This window comes from Natrix helvetica (assembly GCF_964273705.1).
Source record: "Natrix helvetica genome assembly, chromosome: 1".
Lineage (NCBI taxonomy): Eukaryota > Metazoa > Chordata > Lepidosauria > Squamata > Natricidae > Natrix > Natrix helvetica.
Window position 1 is genome coordinate 309213620 of NC_138548.1, and position 24852 is coordinate 309238471.

Consider the following 24852-nt stretch of genomic DNA (forward strand, 5'->3'; position numbering starts at 1 on the left):
TGCTATGGCAGTGTGGCCTTCCTATTAATAAAATGGCTAACAACATCATCTATCACAAATCAGAAACACACATTTAATTGAAACATGTATGCTTTCCATGAGTAAGGGATATTAGTGACAAAACATATCACATTGCAAACACTATTTCTTTCAAGCTTCCAAGTGAAGCTACAATGCAAATATTAAATAATAAAAAATAGTTAGGGATGATCTCTGGTACTTTTCATCTTATCCCTGGCTTCAGTCATTCATCAATTATTTTGTAAAGACACCTGTAAGACCAATGTGGAATGAAAAAGTCTTCTCGGGGTTTTGTTCTGTTAGCTTTTTTGCGTAAAAGCAAAGGGCTTAGAGATATCTACTTAACTGCGTATAGATCTTTTGGAGAATGACATTTAAAAATGACAGTTCAGTATTCTCAATATTTTGTAGAACTTAATTGCAGCTTCAAGCTTCCATGAAGTATCTCTATACTTATTGTTAATACACCTGAGAACATTGTCTGTTTTGCAATAAAACTCTTGAGCCTCACCCACCTCAGAGGGTTGTTGTAGGAAAAAACGGAGGAGGGAGGAGCATTAAAAGTAGGTTTGCTGCCTTGATTTATTTATAAAAATAGCACAGGCAGAATAAAGTATTTTTTTAAAAAAAATCCTCTCCTGAAAGAATTAAAATAATCTCCCAATATATAACTAACATTTTATTTTATAGTCTATCTTCCAATATGGCATAAGCCTTTAAAAAACCCAAGGAAATATACAAATCACACGAGACAAAATTATGTACATTAAATGTACAGAACGAAGAAAACATAGTAGATTTACATAGTATCTGAAGAATATAAAGTGAAATATTTTACATTAAATAGCGTTTTTAATAGCTAGGATCATTTGACCTCTCTGCTCATAGGCAGAAGTCATGATAAAGGATAAGTGTTCAACATAATTTTAAAATGTGGTTTTTGTATAATAAAAACCAAAAGTGACGTATTCAAGGAACTAGTGCTTTATTTATTTATGAAAGTTATTGTTGCCATTGGTTTGCAAATACTAGGAACCATGGAAGTAAATATTTCCTTGCACAATAAATTAAGAGCAATCATCATTGTAAAAGCTGATAATCATGATGGCATTAATGAGAAAGCTCACAGCCTGTGAGAAATGAAACTTCTGGTATGTTAATGAAAGGTGGAAGTCTGGCATTAATTCAAATCTGCTTATATTTATTGGGGTGGGTGAATTTGGGTGAGGTCTTGGAAGCTGAAGAATGCATTAAATTAGTGTCAAGGGAAAAAATATTCTCTCCTTACATGAAAACTAGCATGATATCCCTATACAAGGGGCCATATTAATCGTCTCTGTATTGTTCCAATTCTACTAAATGTCTTGCCAAAACATGCTTCAATATCACATGTACTAAAATTGAAACAATACAGAGATTTACTATAGCTTCTGTGCCTGTATAATATGCTAGTTTACCACAGAATTTATTTATTTATAAAAAAGAGGAGAAGGTATAATTTGTCTTAAGAAAACTTGTTTCCATTACTAGCAACAATGAACTTGCAATAAATCTGTTTCAGCTCATCCCAACTAAGTGTTGGGCCATTAAGGATAGCATAGTGTTGGACATTAGGTTGAGAACCAGGCTGAGCAAGGCTGTTATAAACCATAGATTAAACTTTCTGGAATTTTGAGCTGAAGTGCACAACCAACAATTCAGATCACGCCAAATCTTTCACTCAACCAAGTTGAAAAATACTTTCTGAAGGGAAAAAGAGAAAGTTAAATTGTGACTGACTTGCCCTTCAACAATTTTCAAGCCCTAGAAAAAGGGAGGCCAGCGTCCAACCCAAATAAAGCCCCTTAAGTGAACTGACAGTGTTCTTAAAAATGGGGGAGGATAATAATATGCTTAGTCTAAACAAAGAAACTGTCTGGTAATTTGAACAGACTTTTATGTTCTTTTTTTCTTAGAGAAATCACTGGCTTGTAGTTTGTACTGACAACATATATGTATGAGAAAAGGTTTGAGATACTAAACACCAACAGACCAGAGTTTTCCAATATACAAGTAACTGCTCGAATATAGACTGAGCAGTTTGTGCATAGCCACAATATATTGTTAAAGCATTGTGTATTAAAGCAAACAAAAGTAGCACAGGATGAAGAGGATATTGCTTGCCACACTGTCCATTTTTTAAAATTATCAAGCTGCTCTACGGGACAGCCAAGAGTTCTCAATTCCACAATGCTATCAGCCAGCTTCCATTTCTGAAAAGAAACAAACTACTACCCATAGCACTTTAAAAATAAAGAATCTTGTTTTTGTAATGCACAATAGATTCAGTCTCCAGCATTATTTAGCACACACATTTCAGGAAATCCCAAAGTTAATTCATTAATATTCTTTTAAACTAAGGCAGAAGGCTGTCTAAACATGCATGTGACATGCTTATTTCACTGCAACTTGCAGTATTCCAAACATTGCTTTGATCTACAAAGAGTAGTTAAAATCAGGTTTTTTCCCCTCTTGATTTTGTTTGTAATTTTTAAGAAATGGCATTTGCTAATTCAAATACTATATCTTCTGGAAAATGAATTATGTGAATGATGGTGAAAGAACTGCATGTTTCCTTCCTAGCATCTTTACACATCCAGTCCTCTCTCAGTGCATGTTCATATGTAGGCCAAGAATAAATGAACAAACTTAAATTAATTTAATGGATTTTTTGAAGTTACCTAGCAGCACAACAGTAGTTTAGGGACCTTATGCTTTTACCCATCCCTGCAGGTGATCATGCAAATAAATTTGAAGAATGTTGTGCTAAAATTTTACAGATCAACTAATCATTACCATTAGAACATTGTTGTTTTTATTATTTTTTGGTCACTAAAGTTATGAACAAAAGCCATGTTCAGATTTTTTTATATTACCAAGTCCAGCCGTGCTCTGATCTAAAGCATGTGACACAAATACCTCATATCTACTGCATTTATACCATGTTTCTTGTGACTGTTTTCGCATAGAATGGATATCCTTTTAAGCTATCCTATTTTCATTGCTATTGTTAAATCTTAATCCCAAATATGCAAATAAATATTCTGTCAATTCCCTACCCCCCACCCCCACCCCATTATTGCAAAAAATATAAAACTATGCACAATCAGAGCTGGATGTAACAAGATTTCCCCATCATTTCTCTTTGCAAAAGATTTAACATATAAACAAGGAAAGCAACCCATTGGGCACTATAAATAAGAACTGAGATCGTTTAGGGCAATTCCCCTGCTGGTGGACTGGAAGAGGTTCTCCTACCCAGCCCACTTATTTGCAGACAAATTGGTCCACAATCTCTGTGCATTTCTTGCATTTCACGTAGCAGCACCAATGGAACTTGCAATGGCAGCGTTCTGTCTGCACGGTCTTGAACTGGTCATAGCCCCGGCCACAGCACATAAGTTCACAGCCATCCATGCCTTCTGAAGTCTTATTGCAGAGTCGGCCCTGGGTGCCCAGAGACCCAGTGCTCTCGTTGCGCACACAGTAATCAGGACTAGGGTCAATGTACACCAGGTCATAAATAGTCGGTGCATTGAAGCGGCTGTTCACCTGAACCAGTTTGCCACGGAGATTGAGTTTCATAGCGGCAGCACTGTCGTATTTTTCCTTCAGAGCATCGCCCACTTTGCGAAAGTCAGCCAATTGCAGCCAACAGGTCTTCAAGCTGCATGATCCGGACACCCCGTGACATTTGCAGGCTACGTCTGCCAAGCTATACACTGTCTGTGGGAGTCAGAAGAAGCAAAGTGAGTCCTATTGTCGCAAAATATAAACAGGTGCAAAATAAACAAAACAACTCCTTTTCTATGCACTACCCATTGGGGAAAGAATTGCAAATGACAGCATCTCTTCACCTCCTCATCCTCCAGAATGCCTATCTGCTTTGCAATCTCCTGTTAGCCTGCAGCTAAGTAACAATTTTTATTATTTTATTTATTCAATTTCTGAAGCAGCTCATCTCAAACAAGTGACTCTGGGCAGCTAACAATTCTATAACTATAAAAAAGTTAAAACAATTTAAACCAATCAAAGTTAAAACATCCAGAAAACACTCATTTTGAAAGCTGGTTAGGATTTCATTTACCTTGTTTCATTGTGGGTTTCCCCCCCCCCAAAAAAAAAACTCTCCCAGACTTAACTGTTGGTTGTCACATCATACCCAATATAAAAAGAGTCTTTGACAGATTTGTCTGACAATATATTTTATCTGCTTTTTTATTTATAGGCCCATTTATCATTTTTGTAGAAAAATAATGGAGGAAAAGATACATAAAATATAAAAGTCCAAGTTACTATGACCTGCACCTCCATATTCAGTAGAAAGCCTTCACAGCATTATCAGTTACAAAATGTTTCATTTTAGAAAGTTACTTTAAGCAGCAATGTTGACAGTAAAATATATATTAAAAAAAACCAGGCTACAAATTGCTGAAATATAAAAACTGTCCTATCAGCACTGATAAAGAAATCTGATTAATTTGATATCTTACCAACGTTCTATGACATGATACTGCCACCTCACAAATTTCATTAAAAATGAATCCAGGAAAAGACAATTGTCCACAGCAATTGTATACAGTTTGTGTTGTCCAGTTGCTAAGTTGTGTCTGATAATTTGCGACCTATTGGACCATAGTATGGCAGCCCCCTCCCCCCATTCTCCACTGTGTCCGAGCCTGCCCAAACTCATTTTCATTGCATTGATGACAGTATCTAACCATCTCATTCTCTGCTGTTCCCCTTTTCCTTTTGCTTTTAATCTTTCCCAACATTAGTATCTTTTCCAATAGGTCCTTCTCACTTGGTGGCCAAAGAATATATGCAGTAGCTCATTGCATTAGTTGAATGAATTTTCCCACATCTCTGGAGATTTTTCTTCTTAGCCTTTTTGATTAGCATTGAAAATATGGAAATCATTCACTCACTCACAAATTTTGCATGCAAACTGGAACTTTTTTTAAATGTGTAAATGATCCCATAAAGCAACAACACTGAGATAAATAGTCATGGTCATCTCTTTATGTCATCTCCAACTTGTCTGCAAATGGTTCATGCTGATGATCAGGATCAAAGAATAATCCATCCTATTCTACAAAATTATACTAAGCTAACAAGATCAGAAAGTATGAAAAAGTGCTAGCAAAGTTGATGGACCCACTTACACCTGTGGGTATTAATGAGCTTAAGTCACCATGGAAAACTTTGTTGTGTTTCTTCAACGATATTATGTAAGATTAAAGATTGTTTTATACTTCCTTGGCACGCTGGATGGGACAGGAAAAAAAGAATGCAACCTGATCATACTTTTCCAATCAATACCCATCTGTGGCTGCTGAATAGCCACAAATGTTTTAGAATTACACAAATTATACCAGTCTAAAATCTCATATGCCTGGTCCAAGCATACACAGATCTCCAATTCCAGTCCAATAATATATCAGTTTTATCTCAGTCCTCCTACATAACTGCATGAAGCAGCTTTCTGGATATTTAGATTTTTTTCAGTAGATTAACCTAGATAAATAGCTTTCTCTCTTTCAACAATGGATGTCCATTAAATCCTTAGGATTCCATCTTATTTTATTTGAACCACAAATAGTAGCTTAGATATCTAATATTGGCTGATTCCAAAAAAGTTGAGAAAAATGAGGCCTAGTATTGATGAGAGACTACCCGAAAATTCCAAGGCTGCTAGTCAGAAGAAGGCAGTGACAAACTTATTTCCATCTATATAGTCCAATAGGAGTTGAGCTTGATTTGAGGACATCTTTGCCTTTATTTTAATATTATTGGAAACTATTTCAAAAACCAGTACAATAGGCAAGAACATGAAGAATGAAAGGATGTGCAATCATGTTTATTATTATTCTGAGCAATTATGTTTCAGGTGCATAGATTTTGTTTTTCTTTTCTTTTCTACTTCCTGATTTGCAACAACCAAACAATGCAGCAATAACAGAAAATGAGCAGGATCAGAGGCCACTTATCCATGGCTGATAAATGGGGTCATCATCCTCAAGAGAGCACAAGCCCAAGCTCACTCCTTGCATAAATACTAACTGGTGTCGCCTATCTGCATCACCGCCTCCTGGCTCACCAAGATGACAAGGTATCCCTTCCCTATTCAATTAGAAGTTGCTTGGTGCCCAGCAATCTGCAGCTTTGTGATGTCCACTCTCCCAATAACAAAAAGAAAGAGTGATAGAAAGAAGGAAATCAACTTTGGCAGGTAACATTTCAAGAAGGAAAAATTGAAAAAAATGAACCTGTGAAAATCCAGATTTCCAGCAAAAAAAACCTTACAAGTGGTATATACAAGTTGGTTTTACCTACCACTTTTAGACTTGGGGGGGGGGATCCATGATATTTGACCAATCAATTGACTGGTTCATTGATAGTAGAATTGCATCAGATTTTTCTTTTCAACGTCCCGCCCCCCATTTTCATACTGGAAAGATGTTCTGCTCCTAGAGCACATTTTCCATTCCAGTTCAGCATCTCCCTCCCACACTAGTCTCTATGCACAGCCAAGTGACTCCATCCAAGAGAGAAAACCCCAGAACACCTCTGGGTGGGGGACAAGCCGACACCGCAATATCCTCTTTGTAAAGTCTTGGCAAGGAGACCTTGATAATTTACCCTGTATAAATAGACATGAGTCAGTGTTGACACAGTCCCAAAAATCCTGGGGTCTGACACATTAGGTAGATGCTGAATGCCATTTCCACCCAGCATTAAAAAGGAGGGAGTTCAAACCCTGCCAAATGGCAAGGCAGGAAGGCGGCTTAAAAGGGGTGGTAGCAGGGAACCACTCAAAGCCGACACAGGCAACTGTGAAAAGTCATTTTTCTTCTTTCTAGCAGCAAGTTGGCCTTCCCAAGGCTTTCAGATGCCTTTTCTTGTCACATTTAAATGTTATTAATTTTCAATTATCCTTCATCTTAATTCACCTTGAAACACAAGTGTAAAGTCTCTAGCCGACTTCTCCTGGCACCGTCAGTTGTAGGAAAAATAATGATTTTGGCTCCTTCCACTTCAGGGCAATAAAATGAAGTTTACGCTCATTCGTTTAAAAGATTTTGAAGATTAAAAAAGCCATAAAAACCAACTTCCACCACAGAAAAGCCTGTTCTCTAATAATACCGAGGGTGGCACTTTTTTTTTTCCACAGCCTTATAAGGAAGACTGAAAATAGCCCCACACAAGAACATTTCGCTCTAGTAAATATGCTTCTTCTTTCATCCCTTCCAAAGAAAACTGGATGAGTAGGAAATATAAGCTAATAAAACTCTATTCTGCAGAAAATTTACTGTGACTTGCACAATTTTACCAGGAGAATCTGAAAAAGTATAATTTCAGTCCCATGTATAGGAAGGAAATCAAGCATTAGCTTTTGCATTGCCACTCAGATTGTAAACTCCTGGTTGATCTTTTAGTTAATTAAAATGGGCCATTTGTCTTTATCTAAATTGAGATATCCTGTCTAGTCTACCTCGAGCAGTAGTGATATTAATAAAGATTATAATAATCATTTCTGCACTTATTCATCAGGTCAAATACAAAAACAAGACAGCTTAAGGGGAGGGGGGAGAAGTCAGCTTTTCTGTAAATTATGCAGCAACACTAAGGTTTACAATATCAGTTAAGAGCCGATAAGATGAAAAGAATCCTCTTTTGAGCTACTTACTCTTCTTCCTGCCTCATTGTTATGTATGTTCATCAAAATTCTCGCGCTCTCATAAGATCCTTTCTGATAAATCCGCTCTCGCTCACGGGCATCCACAAACTCCTTGGCAAAACGGTAGCCATAATCAATGTTATCTCCACAGCCCCCCCACAGCCAGTCCCGAGGTAGATCTTTTGGCCGGGCAGCCCTGCTGCAGCCACAGGAAGAGAGCTCTCCCTCTCGGCAGGCCCGGCTCATGGCATTCACCACGCCAGCAGCACTGACAGCGTAGGTAAAAGCAGTTTCCCGGCTGCCTATAAAAGAAGAAAGGAGAGGGGTGCATGCTTTTATTTATCAAGGAAGATATATTACAATGGAAGAACTTTCCCCAACGGATTAATGTACTTTTGAAAAATAGGATATATCAAGTGAACGTTAAGTATAATATTTGACCAAACTTGCTGATATTGGATGAAGTTCCTATTTAAAAAAAAAAAAACCTATGGAAAACTCCTCTTGACTTGTTCCAAACTTCACCCTTTTGAGGTATCTGATACACTAACAACAATTTTATACTGGAAAATAAGGTTCTGATCTAATGATGAAGTTCACAAACCGATCAAGAAATGGTTGAGGTGTTTTCTAGAAATGTACTCTATACAAATTGTCCTGTGTGAAAAATGTTTAAGGGATGCTTTCAAGGTAAGTTAGAGATTTATACTACCAAAATGAGCTAGTTATTTGAATAGCCTGAAGGAAAATTCATTAGTTAATAGGTTACTCAAATCCATAGAGATTTAATAACATTGGCAAGTCCCATGCTGATTTCTTACAAGTTTAGCCATATTGGGCAATTGTCTATAGCTTTTTAAAATTATAACTAAGGGGACTGTCTCAAAAGATACAACACGGCCTTACAAAATGATTTAAATGTCAGTTCCTTTACAGTGCTGTGTCCTAAATTCTAAAATCCTCTCATTCCAGGTTTTTCCAAATAAAAGACCGATTACTTAGTTTAAAAATATATAGATACATTTTTAAAAGCCAAAGAATTGTATTTAAAACCAAAGTTTTAAAATTATATTATCTCAAAGAAGTTTGCTGTCAGTTTTGCGCCAGTCGGGAATTTATTCCAAATTAATTTTTTGTAGTATGCTAAAATCTGATCTATTTTAATATACCTATATTAATGAATGGAGAAGCCCTATGACTTTTACACTAGTATGGTTCAGATTAAGTTCATAAACACTTTACTTCCTTTTGCATACATATGGCAATTATATATATTTTAGTAGCATTTAGGTTTTATGTTTTTCCCCCAAAGTGTATTTTAAGAGAAATTTTTCGACTGTGGCATGGGGAAAAAAAGAGTCAGATATGGTATACTTTAAGAAAAACAACAGATGGAATAAATTTATTTGTGGTATGTTTAAGACAAATATCATCAACTTTGACAATATTAGAAGTCTCTCTGCCAGCAACAGAGTGTTGGTTTGTTTGGAAGTTCTCTATCCTGTGCTAAGCATAAACACAATACCTTTTACATCAGAAAAAGATGACATGTTAATCTTTGTCCATTTCAAACAAGAAAAATCCTTTCCTCCATATACGTAATTTTGAAAGAAAGTCTTCAGACCAAGTAAGAGCATTTGCTTACATGGCTCAAAAGTTAGTTTAAAATGTAATCTTACTCAGAGTTTAGCTTTTTAAATACCACTGATTTAGTGGTTTACATGATTTAAGTGAATACCAAATACGGGACTTTTTTTTAAATCATATACTTGCATTCAAGTATATGGTAGGGTATTAAGCTATATTGATTTCGAAGAGCATTCTCAACTCCCAACCCAAAGACCGCTTTTCAACTTTTGGAGATCAAGTCATAGACAAAATTTTTAGAAAATGTTTGGTTTGTTATCATCTAGTATTTTATCTAGCCAGGGCGAAACTACCCAAATATTACACAGCCAACTTTCCAGGATTGTTCAGAAAACGAAGAAATACTTGTGCCAGCAGTAATGTATTTAATGCCAAAGCTTGTGCTATTTCACAAATAAAAATCGTAACTGTAAGAGATATTCATTGTACGCCGCCCCGAGTCCTTCGGGAGAGGGTGCGGCTAAGAAATAAATATTTATTATTCTACCTTGAGAGTCAGCTCTTAAAGCGACAACACCAATATACTTCATCGATATCTGATTTGTTAATTTCAGCAATGAATATATAAATTGAATCATTAGACTTTTACTCTTTACTTAAATTTAGATGAAGAAATATTTTAATACACTACACAAAATCTTTGAAGTATTCTTTCAAGTCAAATCAGATAAGAAGTTCTCACAAAAATTCTGAGAAACACAAAGAAAGAGAGCCAATAGACTATCTTTTGTAACAAGTACAGTCATTGTAGCTGGATATATAGCAAGGTAGAACAGTATTTAAGCAAGAAACAGGTGTCTGGGTAAAGAGAAACAACAACCTATCTTATAATTCACTTAAAGTAGGCTGAACTATGAAATGACAATTTCTCACTACTTTGAAGACATTTCTCACACTTCTTGTTCTCACTAACGTTTTCATGATCTGAAAAGTTGGATGCACACATCCTGACTTGTAATTAATCTAAACAGGCTATTGCCATTTTAAGTCAAATGAAATAAATGCAGATATATTATGAGCAGAAATCAAAGGCCTGAAACTAAAATGGGAAGAAGTTCTAGCACTGATGGTTGCAAAATTTGTATAGAGAGGTTGTGTTAGCTCAGATATTATAAAACCAATCTTCAAGTGCTAGACACATATATCTATGCTAATATCTGAAATAATTTCATGCTTTTAGCACGCCGTATCTATGGAATACATTCCATAGTAGTCAAAGCAGAATACTAACAATTAACAATTTTATTCTAAGCCTCCCTCAATAGCAATTATAATGCAAAGCTGCAGGAGAATATTTAAGTCTTCAAAAGGCAAGTGTTTCCACTTACTTCATTAAAAAGGGCATGGAAAAGGTTTGAGATTTTGTAAAGGTTATTTTACATAAAATTAACTTTTAGAGTAAATGTGACTTAACAGCATCCCTTCAAGCAAAGCAGAAGCCTACTCAATTCTTAAATGAAGTTATTTTTAATCTAATTTTAAAGTCATTCCAATCCTTTCCTATCCTGTTTCAAAAAGAGGAATGTAAAATTAGATTTAGATCTCAGTATTCTGAAATGATATTATACACAAGCTGTGAGTTAAATGGGGGGAAGGGCTAGACGGGAGGTACAGGCTTAGATATTCAGATGTCATTACTGCAAGCGGATAAGGGGAGAAAACCGCAATCCACCAGTCAACCAACAGCAACTTATTATGATGCCCATCAAACTCAATGGGGATATCAGAGATAAGACCTCTGTAAAGCATAAAATGGAATTCTGCTGGTAAGTTCGTCAACAAAATATATATCAAAATGAAAATGACAAAAGATATACTTCTACTAAAGAGATATTTTATGAAGATAGCAATTGCTTAAGTATATGTATCATCTATGTATCTATGGGTGCATATACACACATAGACACACACTTGGCCTTATTCAAAGTATTCTGTCTGCAAACACCAAGTAGTTCACATCATTGCTTAAATTTCTTTAATGAAAATTGGCTTGTTTTCAGAAAGCTATAATCCTGAACTTGCTTTTCCTGAGTTCCTTTAAATGTAATGAGATTTCAATATTGGTATATACAAGCTTGTACTGAGAAATTATGTATTAAAATAACAGTCCGGTATAGACTTGACATATGAAAAATTAAGGTGATTAATCTAAAGACAAATCTCAAACGTTACATGGTTTTGATTTGAAAATGATCCTTGGCCAGCCAAATGCCACTATCTGCTTCTAATCTCCTGACCTAAAAACAGGTTTATTTTTGGGATGGGATGAGAAATTTAGCATTATTATTCTTTTCTACAAACAGAACAGTCAGTCTCACAATGGCTCTTGCTTGCCAAAAGTATTATGTTTTTTTGCCAAAGGCATTTTAATGTTTTCATTCCTGATAATTTTCAGTGGCACATAAAGAACCTGGCAAGGAGGAGCCAACGTTGCGACGATGCGGACATGCGGTCTCGATGCTCTGAGACCGCAGCTGATATTTTTGCTGCTGGGTGGTCCAATCAGATCTAAATCGTCCTGCAGAGACGGTGAACAGGAAGAATATGTCTTGCTGATCTCAGGGACATCACAAAGTCCCCTGATTGATCCAAGAGAAGTTCTTCAAGCAAGCGACAAAAAATCCAGCCATTAGGCTGATGAAGTCGGGGCAGCTCCAAAATGGAAGGACACAGAAAGAGAAAGTGTTTCCAGCTGGTGAGAAATTTTTACCGTTTTAAAAGAGACTGCCTATAAAAAACTTAAAATTAATTTAAATTGGAGAACAGAAGAAATAAGCGGCGAAATTAAGTTTGGAATGGTTTTGGACAGTGGGTTATCTTACTTTTTAAATGCTATCTTCATGGATGGAATTTATGCAAGCCTTTTAAAACGAATGGATTAAGTTTTCTTCTATTTTTTTCCCTTTTATTATTCTTTGTAACCTATGGACTAAAATTCTCCTCTTTCATTGCTGTGGGTGTTCTTCTAACTCATTCAAAAATCGGACTTTTTTAAAACTTGAAATACAAAAAAGAAACAAAAAGAAACAAAGAAAATTGCAACAATAACACTGCTACTCAGAGGCTGAAGGTTTGTGTATTGGAAATGAAACACTCTTACTTTTCTCACTGATTATCCTGGCTTGGCACTCCAAGGTCTCACTGCTTGTTTATAGAAAGTGATAAGAAGAAAAGCATACAGATGCCCCTTTGAAGTATATCTTTAACCAGAGAAAAGTGAAAATAAAACATTATTGTGAATCTATGCTTAATCTTGTTAAAACCTTCCCAGCTAGAGCAGCAGTGTTTGTTAGCTGGAGATAATGGCACAATTTCAACAGCAGAAAGAAACTTTTAGTCTGCAAAAGATATTCTTAGAAATACAGAAATTATCAAACACATATGAGAGAATAAAGAAGAAGTTGGAAGACTTAAGAGCATCTAACAGTAAAATATGATGAAGAAGTTGGAGATGTTTATCAAGTGGAAAAAGTGGTGGTTAAAATCCTAAAAATCGAAGAGGAAAATGAATATAAAGAAATTAAATTTGCTGATATTTATGGTGATTGGTTGTTTTTGAAAATGGAAAGAGTGGAATACTGAAAGAGGAATTAAATGGAGGGGAAATCTATCCCAGATGGCAAGATACAGAAGAAGAAAAAACAAAAGAATTTATGGATTTAAAGAGAGAAATTTTATTAGCAATATCATTGATAACACTACTGACAATCAAAGATAAATTGATTAAGGAAACAGAAGAAGGGCATCGAAATTACATGAGACACTTTATAAGCAAGGAGTTGCTAAGAGGAGTCCATACAAAGTTGATTAAGGAGATGATTAGAGGACTGACACCACAAATGGCAGAAGATATGAGACTGTTTTGCTACTGGAAAGATACAGGTTGATAGATGGAAGAGCGTAATTTAAAACTAGTTAAACTTAGTGAAATTTAGTGACAATAGATATAGATAAATAAATAATTGATAATGATACTGTATACAATGTGTATTATTATTATAAGTAATAATTGGATATGAATATTGAATTGAAAGGAAGATTAGAAATCCTTTTGGATTATATATAAAGGTTAATAAAAAAAGAACTAAGTTAGATACAGTTAAGTCTTGATTATTAGGGGGAAAATGTTATGATACAGGATATAGTTAAATAAAAGAGGGATAATGATAACAACGTATATATAGGTATGGTATAACATAAGGAAACTGGATATAAATTGTAAACAGTGATTTGGAAAGGAGGATTAGCAAATTTTGTTATTAAATATTATGGATGTTTAGCTAGAATAGGACATAAGGATTCGGTGTTTTTGGAGAATTTTAGAAATAGTAAATGAAATGCCAGTATGTGGTTATGTATTAAATCTTGGTATATTTTATGATGAAGGACGTTTAAACAATTATAGTCAAATGAAAACGGAGGTAGGATGATGGTAACATGTATAAATATCTGAGTTAAAATACTTGAGTTAATATGAATTAGGTTTGTTGACTATGGAAGAGATGCACGAAAGCCTTTTTATAACCAACTAATACACTTTCTACAGTATGTAAAGAAGGATGTGTTGTGTTTGTTTTGAAAATTAAAAATAAAAAAAATATTTTTTTTTTAAAAAAAGAAACTGGCAAAGTTTTCTAGCACATAACATACAGAAATACTTCATGTAGATTCTAAAGCACTTCCTACCTATCTGCATGACTCTGCCAAAGACAGAGTTATTATCCACAGTACTACAATTCCATCTTCTGTGGCGGAACTGATACTGGCATTCTTTGATCCCTGTCTTTGCGCCTTCTCCAATATATTGCATGTGATCCTGGTACAAATGGCAGAGTTTCTTCTGTCCTTGAGACAGCCCTGCCAATTGGCTACAGAGAGGTTGGGCTCCAATTATATACACTTCTGGCATCTGGACAGGGTTCATAGGATTCATGTGGTTCATACCTAGAGACCTGTAAAAGAAGAAGAGTTATATTAATAAGAGACAGTTCAAATACAGAAACTGAATGCACATGCAGACCCCAGTTTTATAGCAGGTTTACTTGGAAGTAAGATTCAGTGATATTCTAGGCATAGTGGCCAAAGTGGGTAGAAAGACTTGCTGAATATTTGAAATACTAAAGTAAAACCACATGCATGAAGTTAGGAAGACAAAAATCAAGTTATGCATTTATCTAAATACATATTCCCCCTTAGCTTTAAAATATTGCGCTCTCCCTACATTTTTGAGAACCTATTAAACACACACACAGACATACTCTGAAGGCATTTAAATCCAAACCTACTGTACCATATATTTTAAAAACATCCTGTAATATCAGTGTATTACTACCTAAAACATATTGAATATCAATAAAATTAACAAGTTAAGTAACACAAAATATATATTTTGTAGGTAAACTAGTGAACTATGTGAACATATATCTGAACTACACAATTTCTAGAGGCATCATGAAATAAATGCCTTAATTTAACATCCACAACTTCAACCAAATATTTTTCTAAGTCAACTGTGTGTTTTAATGATAAATGTCTGTTAATCAGACAGCAGAACTGTTTCCAGAAATTAAATTCCATTAAGATCAATAGGGCTTACCCTTATATGTCTACAGAATCTATAGCCTTGTATTCTTTCAGAGAGAAAAAATAACATAAAGTTACTAAATCCACTATTTTAAAGTAGCTCCCATGATTCACTTTTGTGTATGTGTGCTTATGTTGCAAGCTGAATACTCTCATTTCAACTTCACATTTTATTTAGTTTCTACTATACAGTTGGTTCCATAGAGAATTCAAATTATTACATATATGTGGCAGAGTTCACTGAAGGAACAGAATGAGAAAAAAATTGTTAGGGATTCATAAATCAAGTAATTACATTTTCCAGGAACTATCTGGGCCTTCCTTCTTCATATTATCTGGAAACTAAAGACAGACAGACCTATATTGTGTGTGTGGATGATTATAAAGTGATAAAAATAGAATTAAAAAGCTTACCACCAAGAGCTGCCTTCTATCATGATTTGGAGAAGCGAAGAGAAGATGGTCAGACCCAACAAAAGGTAGTTGGAAGTCATTGCCCCTGTCCACAAAGCTCCACTTTGCATTATTGCTGCCATGGACTTCTGTAGGGGAGGGAAGACGAAAGAGACTGATTTGACTGTTATTGCGTGGCTCAGACCATTTCAAAAGTGAACCAAGTCCAGCGGGGGGGGGGGGTGTTCTCTGCAAAGCAGTGGCGGCCCTTCTCCCCAATGAGTTCTTACAGGATAATGGCCAAGCGACTGCTTGCTGCTGCTCCAAGTGCATTCATCCGCCCAAGTGCCCCACTGTTGGATCTCAGTGTTTGACTAACTCTCAAAGGAGCCCAGATACTGAAGGAAAGCTGAGCAGTACCCAGCCCACCGTCCTCCCTCTCTTCCTCCTCCTCCTTCTCCTCCCAGACTCCAGTAGACTAGACCTTGGCTTTGGGGCACAACCCAGCCCTGCTGCGAGCTGGAGGCTGCTGGGCTCCACAGCCGGACATCCTGTCAGGAGAAGCAGGTGGGCTGAGACAGGAAAGAGATTAAACAGTCAACAAACACACAGGTAGCCACACCAGCACTACACAATCCTTCAAAGAACTCCAGAAGGAGGGGGGGACAAAACAAATGCTGTCAGAGTAAGCAAAGGCCTTACTTTGAGGAAGAATCCTCAAGTGAATTCTGGAGTGATTGGGTGGAAGGAGTTGGGCTCAAGGGCTGTGACTAGCCTTCTCAATGGAAGGAGAGGAGCTCTCCTCCTTTCTGCATCACTGGCGCTGGCGCGAACGGACGACAATGTAAACCCTCCGACGGCCTAACCGAAAGCAATTAGCATCCCTTTCCCCACTTGCAGAAATGTCACGAGTGCTTCTATCCAGATTTTCGTGATTCATTCGCTGTCAGAAGTGACTCTCTTTCGTTTTCCTGGCGCACTTTAAATCATTTACACCGTAGCAATTCCTGTGACACCGGATTTGAGAACCGGGCAGCTTCAGAGCCGCTCCCCCGTTGAAGCAGAAAACTCCCGGAACCAGCGCAGGCCGCCGCGGTCTGATTCGCCCGTGGAGGGCTGGTGTGCCTTTCACGCGCAACCCCGGGCTTCCGCGCTCGCAAACGCCGCGAATTCGTCGGAGGGCGCCGAGCGAGCAACTTTCGCTCGCCGCCTAGGCATGACTGGGTTGGAAAGGCTCCTTCCGGGCTTAGACGAGTAGTCTAGGAGGGGGTCCGAAGGGTTTCAGGCATACCAGTCGGTTTGAAGAGGGAAAAAGATAGCCCTTCGACGGGCATTTCCATTTGCAAGTTTTAAAGAGAGAGAGAGCAGCACAAGCTGAGCAGCACAAGAACCAGAAGCAGGGTTGCTTCTCTACACTCCCGGGCCAACGGACATTGATGCTTCCAACCTGGTCGGTAGGGTTGCAATATTATTGTCCTGACCAGAACACAACTCCATTCACCAATCTTAACCGCGTCTACTCGGAAGCCCATTCTGCAGATTTCCAATGGGATTATTCCCCCCCTCAACCCCCCCGGTCTGCCCTTAACTACCACCCAAGAGATTTGGAGAGGGGGTGTAATACACTCTGAAGGTAGAGTGGTCCGGCAAGGAAGAAGGCGGGAACGCGTTTGGCACGTCTCCGACTGCAAATCTCCTTCCAGGTTTGACTTGCAAAAAACTCTTGGGGAAGTTTGGTTTATTCCCCTGGGAAGGAATCCCCCCCCCCCCTTCCCAGCGCGCGCTCGTATTGCTCGGCGGGCTCTTCCACGCAGGGATTCTCCCCGGCTTCGTGCTGGGTAAAAAAGAAAATGGCTTTCCAGACGAGCGGGCCAGAACGGCTTCTTCAAACTTCAAGGAGCGGGGGAGATGGAGCTGGCTCGCGAGTCACATTTTAACACGCTTGAACTCTCGCCGACGGGAGATTTGGCACCGGGAATGCTCCCGGAGGACTTAATCTGGCCTATTCCGAGCCCCTTCCAGTTTGCCCTAGCGCCGCTTTGTTTTGGTTCAATCCCACGGAAAACAAGGCGCGTCCCGCTAAGCGGTCTCCCCAAACGCAGCGTGACAGAAGGCTGTTAGAATTTCGGGGAAAACAGCCGGAGAGGCTAATGACGGACGCCTGATTAAATTCTCCATCAGACTGAAGCGCCCCATAAAGCCGTCCACGCTCCAGCAAAAGAGGGGAAAGGGGCCGGGGAGATCGTAAAAGCTATTACAGCCACCCTTTGTCGAAGGCGAACAGTGTGCGGACACACCCGAAGATGTAAAGGAAGGAAGCAAGGCTCCGTTAGCCAGTGCCTCGGGGCGATTTAATCGCTTCCCCTACCTCCGGCCTAAAGCTTCCCGTGTGCTTCCCTCCGTCTCGTGTGACCTTTCGCTGTGGTGCATCCATGCAGCTCAGGATTTCAGGCCGCAGTTTCGATTTGCCTCTCGAGAGCTGCTGGGCTTTGCAAGGTGCAATTTGGTGATGCTAATCCAAGAACAAACCACTGGCGATAAAAGTTGAATGTGAGGGTCACAGCGGTCAGGATCTAGGGCGGGACATTTTCCGAAGCTTATTATTAAAACGGGGAGTGGAGAGGGTCAAAGAAGGGCTTTTTGGGAAAGGGGATAAAATGTCAATGGAGAAAATCCCAGACCACGGACGGTCCGGTGGAGCTGCTTTTTCTGATTCAAACTTTCGATTGTGCTATTTTGCTGACACCGGGGGAAAACCTTGTTACGACATCCTGAATGCTCGCAATGTGATTCATGCAAACTCCGCTAGCTGAATCCGCTAGCTTTACTGCATTTTATATAGAAAAACCCTTTTTTGCTGAAAAATAAGCATAAGGGACGAAGGAGTTCCACAGGTTGAAGAAACGGGAGGAGAGCTTTAAATACCTTAGGCACGGAGGTCAGTCGCCTGGCTAAAGCTCCCTCGGGTTGCTCTAAGGAGGCATTTTCCTCCTTCCCCGATAGAGGGCGATCGCAACCGCGAAACGTTAGGTCCAGACGAAAGGCGGCTGATCTGGAGTTGTCGCTTTGGGGGGACATTCATTACTGTTGAGTTTATTCAGGGCCTCCTAGCAGAGCAGGAAGGACCTCAGAGCAGAAGGGACCCTCCCCCCAACCCGGACGAGGCACCCAAGAAAAATGCCCCGCGCTCAAGCAGATCCCTCCACTCATTCGGGACGGAACCGTTTTCTGTATCTGCAGAAGGGACCGATTTCTTGCAGCCAGTCGACTTTGGGGCACTGACGAAGATGAACCTTTTTATACATTTTCTCCGCTCTGCAATGGAGCGCGGCAGCCTCAGAGCTTCTCCTCTTGCGACCTTGTCTTTTTTTTTTTTAATGCAAGGGGTGTGTTAAGTCTGTTAGTGCATCTAGATTTATGGCCGCTGCTTTAAGGCTCAGTCCTACTGGGGGTAAAGCTTACAGACTGCAATCCTTGGTGGGTTGCAAAACGCAGCGAGAATTGCTGCGAGGGGCCGGCTCGGATTTTGGGGGGCCGATACTGGACAACCCACCAATTGTCCCACAGGTTTGATGGGGATATTTTTAAAAAAAGTCGAAGCGACCCAAAGTTTGATTGCAGTAGCTTCCAGGTTTTCAACAAAGGGAGCAAGCCAAGCGCTGCAAAGAAGGCGGTGGGCTAAAGCGACTGTTTCGGCTCACCCCACGGCTAACCCAAACGCAAGAAAATCGCCGGACTTTCTCTCGGTTTATGCAATTTGCCTACCCCACCCGCCGGGAGAAAAGGCTGAACTTTTCCTTGCTAAAGCTGAACTTTCACTGACCCCACGACTGTAACTAATTTAGCATACAATTGACAATTAAAAACAAACACATTACTTTTTGAACACGGGACATTTGGAGCATCAAAGGGCCTGGGGGAGAGGGTAGAGACAAAACCCTTCCATCCTCCCTCGCGAGTAAAAGGGGACCCTTTACAGATGCAAAGTGACAACACAGAGAACCCGAGAACAAAAACTGAGGGATCGAGATAAGAGTAGGAGGAGAAAGTCGTCCAGGGACTTTTTTTTTTACCCACTGGCCACCAGCCAAAACCCCTTAAAGGTACAGGCCTTTCCAAGGCTGCCATTAATTCCCGTTTCTTCAATCCCCACGGGTTACAATGTGTGACATAAGTTGTCCTTTTAAAATCCACTAGACAGGAAGAGCATGTGGATTTAGGGAGGAATTAAAACAGCTTTCCGAGGAAATCGATTACTCGCTCCAAAAGCAGAAATCCTTTGGAAACAACAGGTTTCTGAGAAAACTAAAAGTTTTGATTGAGGCGCGCGCGCGTCCTAACGCATAATGCATTTAATATTATGAGAGCAATAGAGAAAAAAATATGCTTTACCCTTTCTCATCAGCTCCACCATAAACCTAATATTTTGGGGGAGGGGGAATCAAGTAGCTCTGGTTAAGGTCTTCTTTCCCAAGAAGGGGGGAAAAGTTATGTTTTCGTCTTAGATTTTCCTGACCATCCCTAAAACGGGATGGTTGGGAAGAAACTCCAACCATCGCCCCCCTCATCCCCCTCCCCGTGTCTCGAGCAAGCGAGCTCCAAGCACAACCCCCCTCTTATTTTCAAGGGCTACTTACCTCCATTGTGGGGAGGAGGGGGAGGGAGGAAGAGACGACGACCGAGGGGACCAGAAGAAGAGAACCAGGAAACTGTCTAGTTTAGCAGCCAAGTAATCCAATCGAGGAAGCCCCAAACCCAACTTCTCGTAATCTTCTCCGGCGACAAATGACAGGGTTGTTCTGGTCGGAGGGGGCAGGGGGGGAGACCCGCTCCAGCGCTGGAGCGAAGAAGCCTCCTTCGCAAGGTCCATCCGCGATCGAACCGGGACAATCGCAGCGTCTTAAGCTTCAGATCAGTCCAGCCAGGTAGCGCTGCCACGGCGCCTCCGCCTCCCGCGCGAGGCTCGACGCCTCCCGAACACGTCTTGCAGACTTCCTTCCCCTGCCGTCTACCTACCCGCTGCCACGGGTGCCCGGCACCGGCAAGCTTTGCCCCAGCGGAGCCCCTCCATTGCGAGAGAGCGAGCGAGCGAGAGACGGGCAAGGGGCGAACAACTCCTCCGGCATCAAAGCGCAGGACGGTGGCGGCGGCGGCGGACGCTACGGCAGCTTCTCCAATCCATGTCCCGCAGTGGCGCAAAGAAAAAAAAGTGCCGTTCTCCCTCGCCCTTCCCCTCACAGTCCCGGCTTCATTCTGTGCCGCGCGGGCACAAGACAGCAGCTCCTTCTCTCTTTTTCCTCTCCGCACTAGTTGCTGCGCGGCCGACGCGGGCGCGCTTCTGCTCCCCTCGCCTGGCGCGAAGTGCGAGAAAAGTTGCAGAGGCGACGGTGTCTGCAGGGAAAGAACCGGGAGGGGAGGGGGGGAGGAGGAGGAGGAGGCGGCGAAGGAAGAGCTCGCGGAGACGCGCGTGCGCCGTGTGCTCAACCTATTGCAACCCAGAGCGAGCTTTTAAGCTGCACCTCAGGCGGCAGTCTCTGGACTCAGCGCCCGAGCTGCTGGCTGGCTGGGTGGGATAACGCGGCAGCGCCAATGCCAGCCAGCCAGCGGAGAGGGCGGCATTCTTGGAATTTACACCCGCGTGAAAGGACGACGTTAATCTGGAATTGCTCATCGCCCCGACATCTGTTCATTGTTTTCCACGCCCGTTGGGGGTGGGGGGGTGGGGGCGGGGTGTCGGGTTTGTACTTAGTTAGACTAAGCTTGGGAAGACTCGAGTTCGAATCTTTCGCTCGGCCTTGATGTTCACTTTAGTGCTCTCGACCAAGTCTGTCTTACACAAACTATTGTTGGGAGAGGAAAGTGTCTTGACCTTCTTAAAAGAAAATAGGAATGAAACTACACACACACACACACACACACACACACACACCCGCTGGCCAATCTTCAGGTGCTGCACTTTTACTTTCTGTGGTCCTGTCCTGAATAGAGATGACCACGGTTCGCTTACTTTCAGCACAAATTCATTTTAGAGCCAGAAATCACACGATTCAATTTTTAATTCTCTCCTTTTTTTTAAAAAAAAAAAAATTCGACAGCATCGTTTGATTTAGAACCCATCTAACTACGTAAATTAGCAATAGCTGTAACTTCTGTTGTGTTGTGCAAGTTTTTCAGAGGGAACCTTCGTTTTTTAAATTCCAGCTTGCAACGTGGCTGTCAGGTTTTGATTTTGGTGAAAGGCAGAAATATGGCTTTCTCTAAAACGGAGATTTGTACGAGATACCAATCTTAGGTCAGGGTAGACCAGCTGTGCAGACTAGTCTATTCCTGTGCATGTTTACTCAGGCTGGCAATGGCTCAATAGGCTTTATTCCCAAATAAAGGAGTGTGCATATTATTTCAACCCTACAGGCAAAATTGGAGTGAGTGTATGGGCTCGGGTCCATGGTTTCATTAATGCCAAAATTCAGTGCTGCAACTCACGGAATTAATAAAACAACCCTCTGCGCATGATCAGAGTGGCTTTATCTCGATATATAACGATGCCTGCGATCAACACAGAGGCATGACGCTTGCAGTTTAAGTTTAGAGTTTAATCCTGTTCTGCGCACGATCAAATGAACGGGGCTGACAGGAACCTTCACGTGGCTATCCCCGATCTAATAATACTGTAGTTGGGATACTGAGCTGACGAATGGCTCCAACCAGCCAGACTGCAAACATTTAAACGTGTGCAAATGAACACTCGCTCCCTCTCATGAGCGGGCAAAAGAAGTGACAAGCTATACCGTACTTCTACAAGGGGAAATATCTCTGGACAACTCGCAAAGAAAACGCAACCCAAAGGAATGAAAACTTTTCAATAACTCATTCCCCGTATTTAGTCCCCCTTATAGTTTCCTGGGGAATCAGTCAGCGAGATTCCATTAGGTAGCCCGCCCCATTAGTAGACCATCAATGTGTCCAAGTTTTAAAACGGCTGCTGAATAATATGATTGCTTTATAATTACTGTCAGACATAAAAGGTTATTCAAGGAACCTACCCAGATGACGCCTGCCCCATTCTGCCAGAAATGATACTTCTCTGTTGCATAGAGAGAAGAAAAACTTTGTGGATAATTTAGGAAGTCTCTCGGGAAACCTGTCAATTTCTCCCGATTTCAGAACTATGGTAATATACGTCTAACTTCCTAATCGGTCTTTAACTCCATGCAGAGCGCTCGGTCCTAGCCTCCGAGGATACAAGAAAGTCCAAACCTCCGTAATTTATTTTGTTTATGAGTTCCTAACTTGTTGCCTTCTCAGTGAATTGGGATTCCCGGAATCAGACGAAAAATAATGGAAATGATACTATAATCCCAAAACATCTGGAAAAATACTAGATTGGAAATGCATCATAATCCAAACAGCGTTCTGAGAACGGCCAAAAGCAAGGTTGGAAACTTGTAGCATTGCAGACATAGCTGGCCGACGACGAGAAACGTTGGGAATGATGGTTCAGCAACATCGGATTGTTCCCCCTACCCATCCTAAGGGCTCATATCAATAATATAGTACTTTCTCACTGACGGAGGGTATTGGACGTTATCACGAGCTACGGAGAAGCAGCTGGGTTTTTTTTAATATAATAATTTTAAATTTAATAATTAAAATGTCTTTTTAGCCGCTCATTAAAGAAAAACGTTTAAAGGAGGGAGAGAAAGGAAGCAGGAAAGAAATATTAGAACTGGATTCATTTAGCAAATGAGGATATGGGGGAAATCGCTTATTCAAAGCACTTCTTAGATGCCTATTCATACTGCTTGCATAGGGGGGGAAAAAACTTTTCGTACGGCGCGAATCCATCAAGGTTAGCTTAGCGGGCTGCGCTCCTAAACACACTGGCGAAGAAGTCAAGTTACAAGTCCCAGCCTTGAACTCCCTGGGCCTGCGGAGCCAAAGTGCCGGAGAGCTATCCCCACCCACCCACCCGTCCACCACCATCCGTCTGAGCTGGAGATCCTTTTTTCCCGTCTGGCAGTATTATTTCAACTGAAACTTACTTCGATCTCAACGCGCGGTCCCCTCCCCCATCTCTTACTCGATCTTTCTTCTCCTTCGAGTCCAGCGAAAAGGAGCGAGTGAGCCTGCGAAGGTCGCTCTTGGCAGAGGCGGCCGATTCAGGACACGGGCAGTTGTGCTGGGGGAGGGGGAGGAAGGAGATTTTCCTCCCCTTCGGGCAAGGATGCCTGCCGCCTGGCAGGGGCTGCTCGCCTGCTCAGACTCAGCGGGCTTCCGTTGTCAATTAGGCAGAAGGATCTGGACGCAGGATCCTTTTGTCCTCCTCGACCTTCAATAAGGCTCTCCCAAAGTCATTGTCAGCTCTTTCTCCCACATGGTGCCAGCAGCTCAGAGGGAGAAGGACCAACAGGCCTTGAGAACACAATCTGCTTTGAGTCTCCGGGAATCCAGCCCATCTGGATCCTGCTCTTCAACCCTGCCAAAACGGGAATTACGGAGAACTGTCTCCTTCCCCAGCCAGATGCTCTTCAAATGATTGGATCCCAACTCCCATCCACCCCAAACTATGGCCATGCTGTTCAAGAGTGCGGAGTATTATCCCCCCTAATAAGTCTGGCTTACTGCAGGTGGGGAAAGCAAGAGTTCTTTAGATCCAGTGGTCCCTTTGCAGGAAATAATGTGACCTGCTCCCAAGTAAATGTGCATGGCAGCCATTTAGTTTGAGTTTGCAAACTAATCAGTGATGGGTTCACCATTGGACAGCCATATATCTAACATTATCAACTAAGGAAGCAATCCCTTTAGGGCCTTTTCCCACTGCAGAGTTAGTACTATTCACCCATGGAAGGGGGAGGGGAATTATTTCCACTTCCTGACCTGCCTTGGACCTTTTTGTCTGACCTGCTAAGAAAAGGGGGAAAAAACAGTTGATGAATTCCCCATCTTTGCTGTCCTTCATATCACCAACCAGTGGGGCAAACATTTGCCAATCATAAAGTTGGGACAAAAAATAAAGTGGGCCAGGCTGCAGGAGTCTCTAAGCTCCACTCTATCCTTCTACTGCTTAGGAAGTTGAGACACAAGCAATACTCTTGCTAAGGATTTTTCCCTCCTATTTTCCTTTCTCTGCATAGGTCAAATAAATGCTGACTTTCAGGCTTCTTTGTAAGGGTTGAGGGATTTCCTATACATTTTGCTATTTTGCTCTATTACCCTTGCTGATAAAAAAAAATATCCTACTGATAAAGCATTTACAATTCCACTGGCTGAGTAGTTTTATATTACAAAATTTTGATAGCTATTTTGACTCTTTAAGAGACAACAGAGTATTACTACTATCTTGGTTGCATAGTCAAACAGATATAGACTGGATTTGGCATTTTGTCCCTCTGTTGAGTTCTTTCCAAAGACTTGGGATAAGCAGACGATGTTTGATGGTGTTAAAGGTATCCTCACAGAATGTAAGCCTTTTTCTGAATAAAACTGCC

The 24852-nt window shown here is 40.7% G+C and overlaps 1 protein-coding gene across 1 annotated transcript; it reads right to left on the reverse strand.

Moving 5' to 3' along the window:
• Positions 1–573: 573 nt before the first annotated feature.
• WNT5A (Wnt family member 5A) lies at positions 574–20747 on the reverse strand. Its single transcript, XM_081946216.1, has 5 exons — positions 20002–20747; positions 15386–15513; positions 14075–14340; positions 7751–8043; positions 574–3786 (listed from the first exon to the last, which is right to left on the reverse strand). The coding sequence occupies exons 1-5, from the start codon at positions 20005–20007 to the stop codon at positions 3328–3330; spliced, it is 1152 nt and encodes a 383-aa protein (XP_081802342.1). The 5' UTR covers positions 20008–20747; the 3' UTR covers positions 574–3327.
• Positions 20748–24852: the final 4105 nt, after the last annotated feature.